General features: G+C 43.6%; 1 protein-coding gene across 1 annotated transcript in view; it reads left to right on the forward strand.

The window, feature by feature from the left end:
* Nucleotides 1-2,448: 2,448 nt before the first annotated feature.
* The window catches only part of LOC311355487 (A-type potassium channel modulatory protein DPP6-like), a gene marked incomplete at its 5' end in the record, with an annotated part of 125,358 nt that continues 107,539 nt past the window's right edge, over nt 2,449-20,267 (forward strand). Inside the window, one exon of the mRNA XM_084475241.1 lies at nt 2,449-2,634. Coding sequence (XP_084331367.1) covers nt 2,449-2,634 — 186 coding nt within the window. The remainder of the gene's footprint in view (nt 2,635-20,267) is intronic.

Genomic DNA, 20,267 nt, shown 5'->3' on the forward strand with positions numbered 1-20,267 from the left:
CACACACAGCTTAATTGTTGCTCAGCTTAATTTACGTGTTTATCACGAGTCCTCCTGTCTAAAAGGTATCCATTTTCCTCTGCTAATTATTGTTTACTCCGCGCAGGGCGCTGTGATGGACGCTGGTGGCTGGCTGCTTATCGCTCCGGTGACAGCATATTTATTCATGTATTTTTAAAATATATTTTGGAATGCATTCTGTGAAGTTTGGAACCCTGGGTTCATGGAATGATGGCGTGGCTTCAGAAACCTTGTTTCAGAGTGTCATCTCCAATACACAACATATTGCATAATTATGTGTGTGATATCGGTGGTATGATCTCATGAGTGTTTTAGAATATTTTTACTTGAAAAATGACTGATTCAAGGGGGATGAAAGTTATTTGTAGCAGCAGTTGTGTCTTCACCCTCTACCTGCCTCTTAACGACACATTCACTGTTATTTTTTTGATAAAAGTGTCTTATTCAAAGGTGTGATCAAAGTGATGTGTCTTAAGGTTAATGATAGATTTCTACCTCAGCTCTTCCCGAATCTTGATCAAAGCTCTTTTAGAAACATAACATGACACAACTAATGGCAACTCTGTCAGTTGATGGATTCACAACGCGTGCAAAGCCTGATATAAGAATAAGACCCAGAGATTTCATCATCATCTACACTGTTTGAACGAAAGTCTATGGGAGCCAGACACCATGTGAATATATGCAAACTAATGAGGCCCACAGCATCCCCCTAATAAACTTTATAAAGTGTGTGTGTGTGTGTGTGTGTGTGTGTGTGTGTGTGTGTGTGTGTGTGTGGGGGGGGGGGGGGGGGGGGGGGAGTTTTGCAGATCTTTGTAGTTCCTTTTCAAAGTGATGACATAGTTTAAAATAATTTTACCGACGACTCTAACCTCCAGTTGATCAGTCATGTCATGACTTGGTGCGTCTCCTCTGGAAGTTCGCTGTAATCCGCCCGAGGACGGCTGTTGAATACCGATCCCCTTCCCGCTGACAGTCTGTCGCTGGGGGAATAAAAAGCCGCACGGCGCTGCTCCCTGGCGGTGGTCACTTGGTATTACACCTCCGTGATGCTGTTAGCCTCTTTGTCTACCTCTGGCCGGGTTCAGAGGATGCCATTACGCGCTGATTTGATTTGCCAAAGTCCATAAGGCTAGGCTAATCTCTGTTGTAATTTAATGTGACGTAATATAATGGGTGTAGTGGTGGGGTGAGAGGGTGCGAGAGTGCACAGAGATAACGAAAAAAAGTTAAAATGGAGAGATAAGAGGAGAGGGAACGAGGGATGTGTGAGAGTTCAAACACAGGGCTACGGTTTTTCTTTAGTTTCTCACAGAGCTTGAAGATTTGGTTAAAAAAGCTAAAACCTTTGACGTGCAAGTTGTGCTTTTATATATATAAAAAAGTATAACTTGACAGTTCCCTCTCTTGCATGAATCATATACACTTGAATCTATATTGGTATTACGAATCATGTCAAATATAATATGCTCAACAAATATGCTCAACTTGTTGTATTGGATATCGTTGCTCCTCCAAAAGAGAGAGAAGCAGTGAAACTGAGGGAGCGCAACAGTCTCTAGTGACAGGCGGGACGGGATGAAGCAGGTGGAGTTGGGGGTGTGGATGCTGCTGTGGAGATTTAAACAGAGTCAGCAGTAATATGAGACTGGAAAGAACAAGGCTGAAGGATTGTGCTCATTTGCAGTGACTGGGTAAACACCACAGCACATACTTGTGTATGTGTATCATGTTATATTTATTATTTGTATATTAATGTTTGTTATTGTACGTTTGAAGTTGTACGGTTGGCTTTGTAGTTTCTTCGTTGTAGTATTATCTCACCACTGGTGGGCGCTGATGCACTCTGAATATTCATGATAATAAACAGCGCTGATAGGGGGGCCGACGACGACGACAAAACAACACCACGGTATGTTGACAAAGTGAGGGACATAGGAACACAAACTATCTGCAAAAGCCCTTAAGTTTCGTCCCGTAATCCTCCGTCAACCCTGCTCTATATGGTAGTCCATTTGTGTTCTGGACGTGTTGTTTTCGGGGTCCAACTGGGAAGAATATAACTACTCGATCGGGATAAGAGGATCGTGTTCATGCCCTTGGATCTCGCCAGAGAGAGGAGGTTTCTGTGTGTCGTTCTCCCCTCCGTTTGGGGGATAGTTGGGACAGCTGTGTGCTCGGTGTCGTCGAGGAGAATCGGACCCAGTCTCCCCCGCCTCTACGTGCCCTGACTCCAGAGTGGGACTGACTCATACCGGTGGGCTTTCGGTCCCAAGACCGATTCCTCTGTCTAGATCCACCCCGGATCATCCCCATCGCTATTCGGATCTGATTGTTTTGCATTGCCTCGGCTCGCGTGCAGCAGGACCTGTCCGGTACTGATCGACTCTTTGAATCTGCGTTTCGGGACCTGAAAGCCTCGCCATGGCATCACTGTATCAGAGGTTTGCGGGGAAAATCGACACCAACAAGTCGTTCCCGGAGCACAGCCCACCGGAGGCGAGTCTTCTCCTAGGACAGGGGGTCGAGGACGAGGCGAAGACCCCCGACCCGGGTCCGGGACCAGACCTGCTGCGACACCGGTTCCAACCACACTGCGAAGACGAAGATGTAAGAATTAACCAGATTAACCTCCTCCATTCTCCCATGTCCTCCTCCACCAGAACTTTACCGATTTCCAATGACTCCGAGGGAAATGAGTCTTTGCTATTTTGTGGTAAATCCCAGAACAGATCTCATCAGAATAATGGTTTATCCATCTTCAAATCGACGAATGGCTGTTTGTTCCTGATAATTTAACTGTTTAAACCATAGACTGTATGATTTCAGTCCAGTTTAATTCAGACCTGTGCGTCACTGGCTGTCAGTCGATCCTACGCGCTGCCGACGGCTATAAAAACAAATATTTACCAAAAGAAAACGAAAAAGTCACTTTATAGTAAAACCTTAAGTCTAGTCTGATTAAGTATCTGGATATGAACATCTGGTTCATATTTTGACACGTTTGGTATTTACCAAACGTCCAACATAACCAAACCAGAAACAATGTCAAGGCCAGCAGCCATTAAACATAACTTCTTAACCTAATTTACTGTTTATATCTTCACTTGCTCCCGTCAAGTTCATTTTGAAAAGCTGCTCAAGTTGTGCAAAAAAACCTAGCGCGTGCCTCTATTCTCCTAATAGCGCTGTCCAGGGTGCTGAATGGATCTCACCTCCAAGAGCGACTCTGTTGGCGCTCAGACTGATGCGTCTGTTGTTTACACGCCAAGCTAAGACATTGAGCTGACTTTGTTGTTGTTATCACAGCTGCGTTTATTTCTCTTTCAACCCGCCCCGTTATCATTCCCTCTCTATAGTTGAAGTAGTGAAAAGTTTCACACATCGCAGAGGTTGCAGAGCTGGTAAGGTCAGCTGATTGTTGTCTGGAACATGGTGTGGACGACGGCTGTTTCTACTGGTGCTGCTTCCTCTGTGTTGTACAAGCGGAAGCAGTCCTGGAAACATTGGGTGAGGAGGGCTGATGTTGAATATTGCATGAGATGGATTTATTGACCTAAGCAGTCGTGTGTTTGTGTTTGTGGGTCAACAGACCCTCTGACAAGATCTGTGATGAATAGCCCCCTCCTCCCTATTCATCAAACTCCAGCATGTAGCTGTGGTTCCTTCCACAAACACCGGTCAACTCTGTTCTTCCAGAGGTCCTCTAGGTTCCCGGATAGATCCTGTAGATCCACATGTATGAGGTTACTATAGGGCTTGTATTTCTTTCTTTTTGGAAGAGCTTCTCTTATCAGGTTTTCAAAAGCCTCCAACCTCCGGCGTTAAGCAGCTCATCGTATCGACTTCCACAGCCTTATCGCTGAATACTTTCCCGCGTAAATCCATCGCTCTGTGATCTCCATGGTGGGTCTGGATCCTATCCTCCTCCATTCCTTAATGCAGAGCCCAGAGACCGGGATTAATTCTGCTGGGTTCGGTGTGTGTGTTGGTCTTAATGAGGCGGGGAGAAAGTGATGGTTTCACAGGAAGAAGGGGGATGGCCCTACGGTAGCCCGCTGGGGACAAAAAGCCATCAAGATAGCCCAGTGAGAGGCACTGTATGGGGGCTCTTCTCTGATACTTATGGCCTTAAAACCCCACACACACTCGCACGCGCACACACACAGCTGCTTCTCCTATGAGCTATGATGGACTAAAATAGATAATGAAACTTCATTAAGTAATTCCACTGCGGGAATGTAGATCACATTATAATTATAACTTGAGGTGTGACTGTGAGTCACACCTTGCCTTCCTTTGATCAAAAATAATTAGTTCTTGACAATAGATAAGTTCTACTTTATTAACATTTTCCTGGTAATATCAGCAATGGCAGTTCTACTATTAATATCATCTCAGTCTATTGTACACATGCCATACCAAAAAACCCTTTCAGTCCTCAACAAAGCACTCAAAAACGTATTCACATATGGTAGTACAAATGAGAGTAGTATTTGAATGACATTAATACAAATATTGAATGAATGAATGCATCATTTACGATGATTACCGAATACCGAACAAACAGCCTACTGTGGCTTGATCGATTGTAATTTCCTGTTCTGTCTCGCTGACGCACACTGCAATTTCTAAACACTGAGGGGTTTAAAATGGCCCATTAACTTTTGTTTTCCACACATTGGGCGTATTTTGTATTGACGGTGTAATCCTGCTTGTGTCAATAGATGAGATATTGATCTCAGGTTGAAATCCCTCCTCTAATCTGTCGAGTCCCTGCTCGGTATGGTAAGGCTTCAGACTCCAATGAAGAGAAAAACCTTGTTTGCTTATTGTTCTCTGATACTAGTAGCCAGGCCATGTTTTCACTGGGCAATAGGATGTGTGGTTGAGTGGTGGAGACACTCGTAGAACCAACCGACTTCCTGTCTGTCGTTTCTAGGGGACGGGCAGTACAGGATTTGTACATGAGCTCTATTCCAGAGCCTCAGGCCGCCCTGTTGGTGTTTGGTCAAATCTGTGTGGGAAAAACAAACCTACTGAGATTAAGCTGCTCCCTGCTGTCCTGTCCTAATCCTGCCTCAACACCCAGCCGTGGAAATGAAAACAATTTCATTGTGCGCTCTTTGTTTGACGTTTTAAACCGGTCTAAGTTTGAACCTATCTGTAGATTTACCGTCCATAGTGTCCCTCCCTTGGGTCAGATTAGAAACCTTTTTTCATCAAAGTCAGTAACTTCTTTCGTAGAAGTGAGTCTTGCTTTTCCAAGCTTATCTCGGTAGATTAGGTTTTGAAGAAGAGGCTTGATGTATTAGTTTCAGCACAGGTGCCGTCTTACTTCAAAGTGATAACTTAACACGGGAATCTTCGCAACGGTGCAATCCTCCAAAACATTAGCATTTTAAAAGGGATAAGATACTCTCTCACTCTCTCTATAGCTATCACTCTCGGTCTAGCTTGTTCTCTCTTACTAGCTCACACACACACACACACGCAGAAGCACACGCACACGCACAGAAACATGCACACAAAAACACTAACACACGCACGCACACACACACACACACACACACACACACACACACACACACAGAAGCACTTGGGCAAAATGTCAACATTTGCACAAGGGGGGACTTTTATTTTCCCAATGTGCCCTGTGTTTCCTCTTCCTCCCCACAGTCCAACTGGGACTCCAAGTCTCTAATGGCCTTTTTCCATTGGCCCTTTTCACATCGTTGAGTCAAACCAGTCGCTGAATTCGCCCGACCAACCTCCAAGAGGGCTGTGGACAGTGACGTCAGCCCTGGTGGCTGTTTGGAGCGAGAAGTTGTCTCTCATATTATAGGAACATACAGAGCTGTCAAAATGCAATAAGTTTGTGTTTATGTGAGACGCAGCTTGATTTGTCAATATTCGTTTGATTTAAGAAGATCACCGCTGTGATTTTAGTTGAGTGATTTTCGCTAGTGAAAACAAAAGAGCTTAGATTAGTCACAGATTGGTCTTGGTCTAAAGACGACATTGGACAATAATTCTCGCTATTAGATTGGCGAATCATCACCGATTTAATTGTTTTCCGTCTGTTTGAAACAAACCAAATAAAAGTCTCCCTAAATTAATCACATTTTATGGTATGGCTTTAATATTCAACTAAATAGGCTAAAATGAGTGTGTTGTTGTTGTGACATCGACTCGAGCAAGCGCGTCATCATCGGGTAAAGACACAACTTAATCATACAGTGATAGGGATGCAGATCCCAGCCACGCGGTGCTTTGGTGCAGCGCTGGGTCCAAAACCCGAAAACAGAGTCGAGCTAGGCCAGTAAAGTATACTGGAAAAAGGCCACAAGTGGTCCCAAGGCCTTTAGATAGCGGTGGTCTGGGTGTGTAAACACTGTATTTTATACCATGCTTGAGGGGCACTGAGGGCTATGTTGATCCCCTGCTGTGTGTGTTTTAAAGAAAAGTGATGGAATGGGTGATTGTTGATTCAATCATTGTGGATTTTCATCCCATCTGCAAGCTATCAACCACTCTCTGGAATCTTTTCATTGTGATATTCTCACAGGTGTTCTAATTAGCATACCTAATATCACTGCCTGCTCGTTTGCATATGTGGAAGTTGTATATGCATAGAATTTAGATCCAGTCGTTCTAAACTACCTCTGAAACTCTATTGATTTAGAAATCATGTTTTGTATCAGTCATTTTAAGATGGTGCAATATGTTAATATCAAGGTTACCTGTATTTTAATCTGCTTGTATTTCTAATAGAGTTCTGTTCAAAGGCAGTCTGTAGGACCAGCTGCATCAAATCCATTGATTGCAGATTTCAATCAACTGTAGACCTCGCCCCCTCACCCCCTCACCCCCTCTCACCAATCCCTTTCCAGCAACAAAGGAGATGCCACAATGGCCTATACTGTTATGTAATGTGCCAGCAGTTACTTCCGAAATTATGTTAACGTCTAGAACAGGGTTAGAGTTCAGTTGAGAATTGAGTAGCCAAGTGATGAGGTTTCCTGATAGGGTTGTACATTTTATTATGTTAATTTGTATTAAACTATAGGTCAGAACGAGTAAGTTAGTCATTCTGATGGATAAACGCAGCATCTCTAGATCCATATGTCCATTCTGGGCCACTGTAGTAAGATGGCGGTGCAAGATGGCGGGCTCCGTGGAAGAGGCTCCGCCCCCTGTAGATATGAAGAGTTGTTCTAAGGAGAAGAAAAAGTGAACGGTTCTTATTTTTATACACTATTTTAAATACACTTCCTGCAAAGTCTGTTCCGCTAGATTCCACTCAATTCGACACACCGCACCTTAATCTTAATAAATTATTTAATAATTTATGAATAAGGCTGTATGCTGGCTGCATTTAGTGTCTCAAAATCATATTTTAGGCTGGTGTAATAAAAAAAGAGCCACAATGTCTCTCATTATTAATAGGAAAGGTTTAAATTGAGAGTATAAAATACACAATGTTTAATGGCTTTTGATTAAAAAATATATTTTAAGAGATTGAAAATATCTCTATTTATAGTTATAGTTTAAGTGCATGTTATGATTTTCATGTAGATCATTATATAAATCGTTACTACAGAGCCCTGAACACACTTCAGGTGCATGAGGGCAGATCACTTGTACTAATACTGAAAACAAGATTTCCCATTAACCTCGGTTAGAACAAAGTTTGGTTCAGGTCATGGGGTCTGTTGCTAGGGAGGGCTCATGCTGTCGCCAAGGGCCTTTTGAGCGGGAAATCAGCTCAACTTAATTAACGCCTCTTCCATTGTGTCCGTCTCTCTGCAACGTCGACAGACCAACCGGCAGTTAATTTCCGTTGTCATTTCTAAATCCTTTTGTAGCGCAGGCCCCTTGGCCCTCATCCTATCTGTTAGGTTGAAATTCTCTTTGAGTAACAGGCTAATTCTACATTCATCAGTATTCAGCGAGGCGAGAAGCATAACTATGGTTTATTAATCGTCTCACAGGGTTCTGATCCATCCAAGACACACTGAAGAACCAGGATATTTCAACTGGTGAGGGTTTAGTTTCAGTTGGATTTGGAATTGGAGTTTGAATTTATTCTCTGACCAATCAGGGTCGCCGTATGGAAGTGGCGTGCTCAAATGGAACACAGGATGAAGTTGAAGTTGACATCTTGGTTTGTCCACTGGTGATAAAGAAGGAGAATAACTCAACAATCAATGCATTGAATTTCATACTAATACAAATCAATACAATTATAACTATTAATACTAATTAATAATAACTATGAATAACCACTGGCTGATGAAGAAATTAGCTATAGATGAATCCAGATTACTTCATAGCTGCTTAATTTTGAGCTCAAATAATGTATATAAAAAAAACATTCAAGTCAATTATTTGTATTGCCCTTATCGTAGTTAGTCTCAGGGCTTCACAGGCCACATTTGACAATATATGTATCAAATAAAGCAATAATGAGCAGTATTCAGTAAGCCAATAATTCCAAACGTGTCATAGATCGACGAGGGTGGCATCACCCAGTATTCTAGTACTACATGTTGCATACTGCAGCGTGACAGGTAGAACACAGTTCTCCATTCCTGCAGTATTTCTCCCAAGCGACCATCTTGCAATACACTGTAGACATCCCATAATTTCTGGTTTCTTTAACAGAGCCCCTCTCTCTCTCTCTCTCTCTCTCTCTCTCTCTCTCGTGCGCTCTCACTCTCGCTCGCTCTGTTGTTCCTGTGCGGTGTGTGGATGATGATGATGACAGATGGCAGACATGAATAATTCTATATATCCATATCTCTTCATGTGACAGGTGGGAGAGGTAAAGGATGATGAGGAAGAGAGGGAGGAGGAAGGTGGGCGAAGGATGAGGAAGATGAGGGGGAGAGGGCGGGGTGGGGGGGGGGGAGAAGGAGTAGAAGTAGGACAGAGATGGTGAGGAGGGGCAGGCAGAGGAGGAGGAGGAAGAAGGAGGATCGGGTTGAATCAAGACAGTGCCCCTCTGTCTCTGGCGGGCTTAAGCTGAGCTTTGTCTTTTTTTGGGGGGCGCTTTAGGTTTTTTCTTCTCTCTCCCTTTCCATCTGCTCCCCTCTCCTCCTATCACTCTCACTCAGTGCGCACAAAAACGCACGCGCAGACACACGCGTGGACAAGGACACACACGCTCAAACATGCTGCGCAAGCACAATTGGGAAGTGCCTGCTTAAGATCATGCACACGCACGCACGCATGCAGACACACACACACACACACACACACACTAACATACACACACACTAACACGCACGCACACACGCACACACACACACACACACACACACGCACACGCACGCACGCTCACGTTCACGTGCATGGATACATGCATACACATGTTCTCACACAAACACACAAACACACAAGCCTTAAAAGTGTTCCTCATTCATGGTTGAGGGAGCGTAAGTGCTGATTTAGTCATTATTCATGATCCAGAGTTTGGTGAAGATTTGGGAAGAAGAGACACACAGGTTAATATCCACTAGAACAACGGCTGTGAGGTGCTGACAGTTGGTGACAAAACGTAACAAGTGATGGCAGACTCTGTTATCAGACTGTCTTAGATGAAGTGTGGGATTTTTATTTTTACTGCTGCTTTTCTCTTTTTTATTCGATTTTGTGTCCATGTGTCTGTGTTCTTTTTGTTTGTGTGTGGGGGGGGGGGGGGGGGGGGGGGGCATTTACCCTTTAAGAGCTGATGTCACCCGCAATTACCTCTTTTGACCACTAGAGGACAGTGTGGTTCGTTAATAACGATGGGGGAGAGCAAGAGGGATAGACTCTTTGAAGGACAGAAGGACAGACAGGATGCTGGAGGGGCAAGCAATGTAGTAGTAATGGCACCATTGACGTTAGAGAGGGAGAGGGGGAGAGAGAGAGGTGTTGATCCAAACGAGGGTTGAGGGTGATGAAGATGATGGTGATAGCAGAGCCTTCCTCAACTCCTCTCTCTGTCTTATGAGGACACTGTGGTTACCAACGGCAACCATTTGAAACCTTTGAGGGTAAGAGGGTAACATCCTGGTTCTCATAGTTATATGAGAGTTGATTTTGTACAGATGTACAGATGGAAACCAAATTATTTTTGAACACGTTATTTTATAGGACACAAATACTTTACTACACTAGTACTATACCATATCATACTTTATAACATGCCAATTACACTATTCAGCAGTATGTTATTTTTGTATCAGACTGCTACTATGAATAACAGACAGTTGCTTTGGAGGCTATGTCCAACCGGAGAATCTAACTGGCAAAACTTTTGAAATTCATGAAATCCTTTTTTGTTACACTACTTATTTCTTTAGTAAGTGGCTCTGTGATAGGCAGGATAAAGTACACCAGCCATTATCCAAAAATAAGCCCCAACAGGGTGATAAATGGTTTAGGAGACAGCTCTGTGTTGGGGTTTTGAATCAGCTTTGCTCATTATACTTACATACAGAGCCGTTGCTAAGCTTTTGGGGGCCCTACGCGCAGATTGTTGGTGGGGGGGGGGGGGGGGTTGTACGTCCGCTGGTTGTTGGCGGGGGGGGAATTTTACGTCCGCTGGTTGTTGGCGGGGGGTTGATAAATTAATTATCAACCTTAATTTTTCGGCCCCTACATGCTCTGCGTACTCTGCGTATGAGGAGCGGCGGCACTGCTTACATACTTTATTATACTATACTGGAGATGTTTGGTAATTTCAGTTAGATTTACATTCAGGACATTTAAAAGATGCTTTTATCCAAGGTAACTTAAAACTTGCAACTATTCACACACAACGGCAGAGTCAAGCATGAAAAGTGACAGCCAGCTTGTCGGGAGCAGCCAGGGTGATGTGTCTTGCTCAGAGACACCTGGATACTCGGCTAGGAGGAGCCGGGGATAGAACTAGCAACCTTCCGGACGGGAAGGTCTGAAATCAGTCTTCTGAAAACAGTGTTTTGATTGGCTTAGATATGCAGACAGTCTTGCATGGCCTGTTCAATCCTGATCGATACTACCGCATCAAATCAGTACCCTGAAAGCAACCAATTAAATCCTCTGCCGCAGGTCACCCAGTAAGTTGTAATAAAACTAGAAAATGCATTTCCTGCATAAAATGTGGTGAGTGCTGTAGTGCAAAGTGAGGTTGAAATTATGTTTTAATAAAGACACATAGTTTAAGATGTAAAGAAATGTTAAATGGCTTAAATCAAATTAAGGGATTTGAATAAAAGTTCAAAAGTCTAAATGGAGTAAACAATGTAAACATGCAAACCATTTAAGAAAATGGAAATGGTTGCAAACAAATAAAGTGACAGCTGAATGAAAAGCGCAAAGCATTGCTAAAAATGCAGAAATGTAAAATGAATTGAACTGAAGAATCTGAAAGGTCAAATGTATTGCCCTTCACTGCTGAAAAATCTGAAAGGTCAAATGTATTGCAGTGCACAGTGCACCTGGAAGCTGAAATCGAAAACTGACTGACGCTGAATTACATTACCTGAAGAAGCAAAGTGCTGAAATACATTGTTACAAAAGCTGGAAGCTAAACTGTAATACTGTCAAAGCAGGAAGGTAGTAGTAGTAGTAGTAGTAACGATATGCCTTAGGAAAGAATTATAATAATCCAGCCAGTTGTTTTTTTAAACCAGCCAAAATGGTATGTACTCGTCTAATGGTAATTTTTCCAGCCTAAGGTTATTAAAAGTAGTCCAATTGGGCGGGAAACTGCCCAATCTGGCAACACTGCCTGCACGTCCTCGCGCTCTAACCTCAGCGTAAATCAATGAAACCAACTGAAAACACGCCGACATGGAACTTAAACTGTGATTTTGAAAAAAGTATAAAGGTAATCGAAATTCTGTTTTCAGATTATTAAAGATACAAGTGTGGTGATTTGTTAAACCTTTGAACAAAGGTTAACGATCAAATATTTACCAAGTTACGAAGTCCAAGTTACGAAGTGTCAGAGAATGACTTCCATTGACTCCACATTGACTTCCATTGTAAAAAATTCCAAGCTAATCTGAACATTTTCAAATTAAAATGGAGTCTCTGGGTGAAAAATTGAGGAAGGAGATAGGTCCCAAAGTTTGTAGAGAATAATAAAGAAGAAAGAAAGAATAAAACTTAAGAAGAACAATAGTTCAGCGCTGCATGCAGCACTCACCTAATCATAATTAAATCCGTCAAACTCACTGTATGCCCTGGGTTCCCTCTGTCCCCTGAATTGGCCAATAGGAGGGCTCCTTCTGAGATTTACACAGGAAGGTACAGCAATAAACCAGAGCAGAACAAACGATTGGTATTGATCCGAGGAGGAACAACCGTAAAAATGCTCTCGTTGAGCCGTAGCTTGGAGATGGGCCGCGTTCCAGAAGCTCATTTCCGGGATCACCTCTATCGTAACTGTCTGAGAAGATGGCTCCCTTTTTTAATGTTGATTCATACTGCTGGGAGCTGGAACACCGCTTCTACCCATCGCCATGCCAGCCCCGGAATTCTCCCCGGGATGATTGACATCTCTGTCCTGGTGTTGAAATAGAATACAGGAAAGATGGCAGTTGGAGATGGGATGGGGTTAAGCAGCAGCAGTGGTGGAGGAACACCTTCATGGATGGTTGTGGTATCGGCTCACGTGCACTGTTAACGTGCACGTATCTGTACGAGGGGTGCGTGTGAACGTGCGTGTCGGTGCGAACGGATCCACCTCAGCCACAGGCTGAAAAGAAAGCTTGCAGGCCGAAGCAAATGAGCGCCCATCCGTGCTAGATTAAAAAAAAACTCAAGCTCCGCATCCAAGCGAGATGAAAAGGAGTGTGCACACGAAGGTGATGGAAAAGCCGCAGAACCGTAATCCGTCCCAGCATCGGCAGATTGAAGCGCTTGGCTTGAAGGAAAGGAGATCAGTCATGTTCGCAGCAATGTGCAATGCAGTTGTGTGTTTTTTCTGTATGTCTTATATAACCTACACTAGAATCTATTAGATGTGCCAAATACTGTATATGAAATGTCTCTCAAACTAATACATCTCTCCAATTGTTAATTCAACTTTATTTATTCATCATACTGGATATAATTCTGTGTGTTCTGTCTGTTTGAAATAAACCAAATCTATGAAATGTCTCAAACAAATTTGACGGTAGATTATAATAGAAAACTAGATGCAATAAATGTGTGTGATGTTGTGTTGGACACGCATCGTCATACACCCAGAGCTCTCAACAGCTTGATTTGTTATTGTTCGTTCTTTCATATATTATATAATTTAAAAAATATATATAAATTCTCCTACTGAACAATGCAAGGCCCTTCCTGGTGGAACCTCTCAAACGAAAAACACTTGACCTCCAAGCATCGTGTGACTTACTGTGCTGATCATATCTGATAGGGCTATTCAACTTGATGAAAACACAGAAAGCAGCCTGAGATTAAGCTAATGTCTGTCAGTATAATGTCTTAATGAGTGTATTCTCAAAACTAAAAACATTTTGCTACGAAATCAAAAGCGAAGAGGAAAACACAAAAAATGGAAATCAAAAATATTTCAGCACAGCATGCTCAAATGAAACACTTAATCAATGTAAAAATGTAAAAAAAAAAATTCAGCACTTCACACCATGCGCAAATAACAGAAAACAAAACAAATCAAAATGCATCCAATCAAATCAGCGTGGCCTCAACTAGGAAGTAGGAAGAAGCCACTCAGGAACGACTCTGCATGGCGTCTGTGCTCGCCCTCCCCCAGAGTCCTCAGGTGCACTGTCGTTTGACGTGATCAGACGCCTTTGTCGGGGTCGGGGGGGGGGGTCTTTGTGCGGCCAGCCCTTGCGTGCTTTACCATCTGGTGGTCCATACGGTATTCACAATCTCACACGTAGGAGCACACGCACGGATGGGTGAACATGCTCCAAACACCTCCATGGCCAGTGCAGCGTGCGCTCAGTTCATTTAACAGGTGAGCATATTCAGTGGCATCCACTATTCACATGGGATGGTTTGCATGTATGGATGCAATGGACACAATGCAGCAACTATACTCAATCCTTTCCTCATTCCTACATTTTTGGACAAGTCTGAACAGTTTCAACAGTCTCTCTCTCTCTCTCTCCCTCTCCTCCCACCCCCTGGTGCTCTTGCCTGAGTCTCATTGTGTGTGGCATCCTGCATTGGCTTTCCATTCCCCTCTCCCTCCCCCTCTCTGTTTATCTGTTGTCAACATGTGACTCTACGACTTATCGTTCTTCCTCTGAACTCACTTCCCCTGCTGCTTCCTTGGTATAATTATGCCCTCTTCTCGATATGCACACACATAACACACACACACACACACACACACACACACACACACACACACACACACACACACATCACACAACTCGGAAATTACATGCTCTAAGCTAACCAATTAGATGTCTCCATCTCCTACTCTCTATTTGGGGGGAAACATCAGTGCCTTAAGAACTCTATAACTGCCAAAAAGCACTAATCTTTTATTTTGGCTATTTTCGCAGTTTGGAGTGTGCGTCCTTCCAATCCAGAGGTCGCTGGTTCAATCCCCTGCTGAGTAGCAGTCTGGTGTCAGAGAACTGCAGTTACACAGAGTTGTCTTTCCATTTTGTTTTTTTATGTTGACTCTTTCCCCTGAAATATTGGAGTAACAGTATCCCTGAAATAGGTTATATCATGTACTTCACTAAACAAAACATGATGATCATCGATCGCCGGCAATGTTTCTATATGACGGAATGATTTGTAAAAGGGTAGATGGATCCATTATTAAACGCCTATTGATCCTCTGCACCTAAACCTTGTCCTCCTCCTCCTCCTCCTGCTCCTCCTTCTCCTCCTCTTCCCTGCTCCTCCTACTCCTCCTCCTCCTCTTCCTTGTTCCTCCTCCTCCTCATCTCCGCTCCTCCTCCTCCTCTTCCCTGCTCCTCCTCCTCCTCCTTCTCTTCCTCCTCCTCCTCCTCCTCTCCACTCCTCCTCCTCTCTCCTCCTCTCTCCTCCTCCTCCTCTCCCCTCCTCCTGCTCCTCCTCCTCTCCCCTCCTCCTCCTCCTGCTCGTACTCCTCATCCTCTCTCCTCCTCCTCCTCCTCCTCCTCCTCCTCCTCCTCTCCCCCGCTCCCCTTCTGTTCCCAGACCTGCTCTTACAATACTCCACAACACTCTTTCAACCGTGTCGTCTTCAACCCAGCGTAAAACCACATCTTACTCCCCCTCCTCCCAGGTCCACTTAGCCCCTGAGCCCCTTGGGGACCCCCACCCCCACCCACACACTCCCACCCACACGCCCACTCACCCACGCACCCAGCCTACTCAATCTCTCCCCGAGTCTCTCCATCCTTCTCTCACCCCGTCCCTGTTCTACCTTTGTCCTGCTCCTCAACTCTATTATCTCTCCCCTCCCTCCCTCCCTCCCTCCCTCCCTCCCGTCTCCCTCCATCACTCCCCCTTCCTACTCCTGATTGGACGAAGGGCTCAGGGGGTCAGGGTTCAGCTAGTGATTTGGATCATTAGACCAGATACCTGTTGCTAGGGCGTCCCAGATCCACTGAGAGAGAGAGAGAGAGAGAGAGAGAGAGAGAGAGAGAGAGAGAGAGAGAGAGAGAGAGAGAGAGAGAGAGAGAGAGAGAGAGAGAGAGAGAGAGAGAGAGAGAGAGAGAGGGGGGAGAGAGAGGGGGAGATAGGGAGAAAGGGGAGAGAGAGTGATAGAGGGACTCAGATTGGAGCTGGACACCTGTTTTTCCTTCTGCTTAGCTAAACCGTTGAGTGTGCTGTTCACATTCAGTGTGTGTGTGTGTGTGTGTGTGTCCCCTCCTGGAGCAATTTTCCATTCTCTCTCTCTCCTCCCCTTATCTCTCACTCTTGCTCTCTCCCACTGCCTAACCTATCTCTCTATCACCCTCTATATTGCTTTCTCTCTTCCCCCATATATCTCTTCCCTCCCTGTTGTTCTAACCTAAGTCTATTGTTTTTAACTCCAAAAGTGGCAGTGTCAATCACCAGCAATGTTTCAAAGGTAATTAACCTCCAGGGTGCTATGTCCACCGCAGTCCTGTAATATTTAAATGTAAGTGTACCTTAAGTGGAACCTGACATGCATGTACTTCAACTCCACTATATATTTCACCCCATTACCACTATCATGGAAATTTTATAATGTAATTATGGAAATGTATAGTGTGGATTCACAGTTATTATCTCAAGGTGTAGCCAAGGTGCACTAGCACGCAAAGCTAATTATGTAAAAAGGTATTTGCTTATAATAGGAATTAAATCATGCATCTAACCCATGTTTGAGAGGCATTAACCTCAAGTCAACACACTCGCTGAGAATCGCTATGATTAAAGCTGACTGCATCTGTTTGGTATTTTCCCTGTCTTGTATGACAAAATTTATTATAAAATGAACCTTTGCGATGGATTGTTCAGGGGAACATACACGTCCGTTGTGCTCCACAAAAACATCCCCAAAGTAGAGGGTTAAATGTCATCCCTGGGTCACTTGAAAATCTGTTTTTTTTAATGATTGATCGTCATTTACAAAAAATAACACTAAGTCTAAGTAAGTTCTGTGTTTGAGCTCTCATTCGAACACTATGAGATTTAAAAAAGAGAATTGAGCTGAGAGTTCTAGGATGGACAGGGTGTGTTATCCCCATGGTCACGACCCATGCCAACTTTACACTGCTTAAACTACTTAACGTATAACGTTATGTATGGTCGTTATTTCAGGCGATGTTGTATATGGATTGTGCAACACAGCGTGAAGTCGTACTTCTTTGTCCTTGAAGCTCACCCTCTCTGACGGAGCTCCGCACATCCACACACACCTCGCCGCCGGTGTCCCTCGCCCTCGGCGTGATGCTGAAGAGTATACTTAAAGGCACTTTGGCTGTAAAAGAACAACGCCAGCGTTTAGCGGAAATTTCACTAAAACTTTCACAGACAATTCATAATTTTGGGTTTGTGAACGTTTTTCTCAAACAACATTTCCTCTAAATGATGGTCTTATTCTAGTAGCAGTAACAAAAAAAAACGATTTTGGTTGCACTCCCCCTTTTACATACCAGCTTAGATGACTACACAACGCAGTGAAATGAATTCAAACAACATGCAAAAACATGGTTTCAGTCGTTGCCGCCTCCATATCAGTCACCATGGCAATGATTGAAAGCATTGCATTAACTAACAATCTAAACATCATATACATTCACTGAGCAAAGTGGGAAAATGAAATGCAAATTCCTCGCTAGAAGTGCCGAAAGTTAAGATGTTGCATTTTCACAGATAACTAGTTGCATCCATTTTCGATTTTTGCTGTTTCTTCGACAAGGTTGGACGCTTGAACAGTGAACGCTCATAAGGGTCGTTTTGGGTCATATTGACAAACAAACCATTCCGTTGTTTAGGTTGAAGGTAAAGTTGTTATAACATTAGAAATGCTAAATGTTTGTTTTCCTGTTTTAGGTCATTATTAAAGGAGTACATTTATTCAATTTCTTGGATCTGTGAGACAAAGCTATTACAAGTTTCAACACATTTTCCACTGGTTACTTTTAATTAGAATTCCCCATTATTTATAAACTGAATCACACACACACATACACACACACACACACACACACACACACACACACACACACACACACACACACACACACACAGTGCACTACCAGGCAGAAGGTCTAGTATTCAGTCTCTCCATCAAAACGTCTCCTTTGTTTAATTTGTTCGGAATCTCCGGGACGTTGGCTCCACCACCTCTCCTGACACACACATCTGGCTGGGTTGTGTGATGTATTACTCTCAGATTTAAACTGAAGGGGAATGGAAAAAAAACACGTGAAAAAAAAACACATCCATTTTTTAATTTACAGCCGAGAAAATTGGTTTTCGTGTCGTGGGCCAGTAAGACGTATTTGTTCTTAACTGGGGTCCGGTGACGGGAAGTGTGTAGTGAGTCGATGGAGTGGCCAGGTGCTGTTAACACTTGGCTTGATTTTCCGTCCCCGGAATAGCTGATCGTCGCTGGAATATCTGAGCGCGCTCCTAGACCTACCAAAGGTCCACGGCTATAAAACGATCAAGTACACGGGCGTATGGCTAGTCTTGAGGTTAAGAAAGAAAACCTTAAACCTAACACATAGCCATTCATCAAAGTCAGTGAATTTAGATGCATGTCATTAAGGCGCCGGTAAGGGATTAGGGTTAGTAACACACCCTGGACACCAGCTAATCACGCACCGTGTGTATTATGTCCAGTACCCAAGCCCATGTGCACACAAACACTCAATCATAATAACTCGATCTCTGTGCTAATGTAACTCATTCATGCCCTAGTTCTCTGAGCCTCGTCGCCCCTCTTGGACCACTTCTCTCTGTTACACGTGTTAAGTCCCCAGCGATGTGCATGCTGCAGCCGTGCATGCATGTACTTTCGTCCTTGTGTTGTTATGAAATCCAGGAAGTGTTGCAATGGGTTTCTGATGCTTCTGTAGGTAGAAACAGAGCTGCTCTCTCTCTCTCTCTCTCTCTCTCTCTCTCTCTCTCTCTCTCTCTCTCTGCTCACTCGTGCATTACTCAGGAGTGATCTCCACCTCCAATATGTTAAAACCTTCTCTCTCTCTTTGTCTCTCTCCATTTACAACCTCCCCCTCTCATCTCCATAGCTAGTTCTTTTCCATGTCTTTCTCCAACTCCCACCTGACAGTGACAAGGTTTTCATCGCCACCAGGAGGAAAGTTTAACTTAGTTATCATAAAAATGTATCATTAGCATAAGTTATGAATAATTAAAAGCTAAATTCTTTGGTTTCTAGGAATCTTGATCTTCTAAGAGGCCTTCGTCCTCTATCTGGATATCTACTGAGAGTCTGCAAATGTTTCATGAATAGATTGATAAGATAAAGGGGAAAAAAGGGGGGAAACAACTTAACTAGCTTTAACTTGTGACTCATGTTTGTGTGAGGAAGTCACATGGTAACGATTCCAACTTTGAGCAAAAAAAAATCAAAGTTTAAACCCCATTATTTTGTTAGTTTCATTCAAATAGTTTACTTCATACTACTAATAGGAGTACTTTTTGTTACAATTAATTCCTGAGTCATTGCAGAGTTTGATTTGGCCTCTCAAATAAGTGTACGATAGAAGTTGTGTGATTACCTTTAATAGTTTCATCTGTATGTTTTATGTGCATTTAAAATGATAATGGAAGGTCATCAAGTTGATACAGGCTGATTAAATCTAATCATTGGATAGGGAAATGTTAGCCATGCCCACACAAACCCATTCTGGATGTCATTAATGGCACACCTGTCTCATCTCAATCACAGGTCATTGAGAACTTGTTTCCAGTTGTCAAGGATTCATTCTGTTCATGGCAAGGTTTCAGTTGGGATTGTGGGCATGCTCAGAGTAGCTCAGTGTTTCTGTGTCAAGCTTTTGCAGCGTAAACATTTTGCTGGCCATAGTGTTAAAAGGTGTGAACGAGGAGCTAACTAGCGTGCTCATTTGTACTGGAGATGCAATCCGTTTTTGGCTGGTGTCCTTGCGAAACTAAGCTAACTGTAGAGGGGACAAGTCAATGTCGTCAAGTGGAGTTCACTCCGCTTGGTTGAACATGGTCTGAGAGTGACCCCAAGGTACTGTTTAACCCTACTCACTAATAATGATGTAGTTTCTGTGTTCAGTCGCAGATAATATAGCCTATGCTATCGACATAAGTCATAATCACTCCCTCTCCCTCCCTCTCTCTCACACACACACTCTGTCACACACACACACACACACACACACACACACACACACACACACACACACACACACACACACACACACACACTCTAACACACACACACACACACACACACACACACACAGCCCATTATGAGCGGCGTGCTTCAGCCCTAATGGTGGTATAAACACATTAACGTTGATTGATCCCACTTTTAGCATCACACTGTTGTTGTGTGTGCGGAGGTGTTGAATTACCTCCCTCTATTCTCCCTAGCTCCATTACCAGCCTACACAACCCATTGTTACTGCCCCCCCCCCCATACGCTCGGATAACCTCCTCATCTAATCCCAACCTCCTCCAAAACTAAACAATTAAACCGAGATAACAGGGTTCGCCAAACGATAGACGTTACCGAGTACAAATAACTAAAAAATAATTGCTAATTGCTATTTTTACTCGTTGGTGGTTGAGTATTTCGGTGAGCTGAC

This window comes from Micromesistius poutassou, assembly GCF_964030765.1.
Source record: "Micromesistius poutassou genome assembly, chromosome: 11".
In the NCBI taxonomy this organism is placed as follows: Eukaryota; Metazoa; Chordata; class Actinopteri; order Gadiformes; family Gadidae; genus Micromesistius; species Micromesistius poutassou.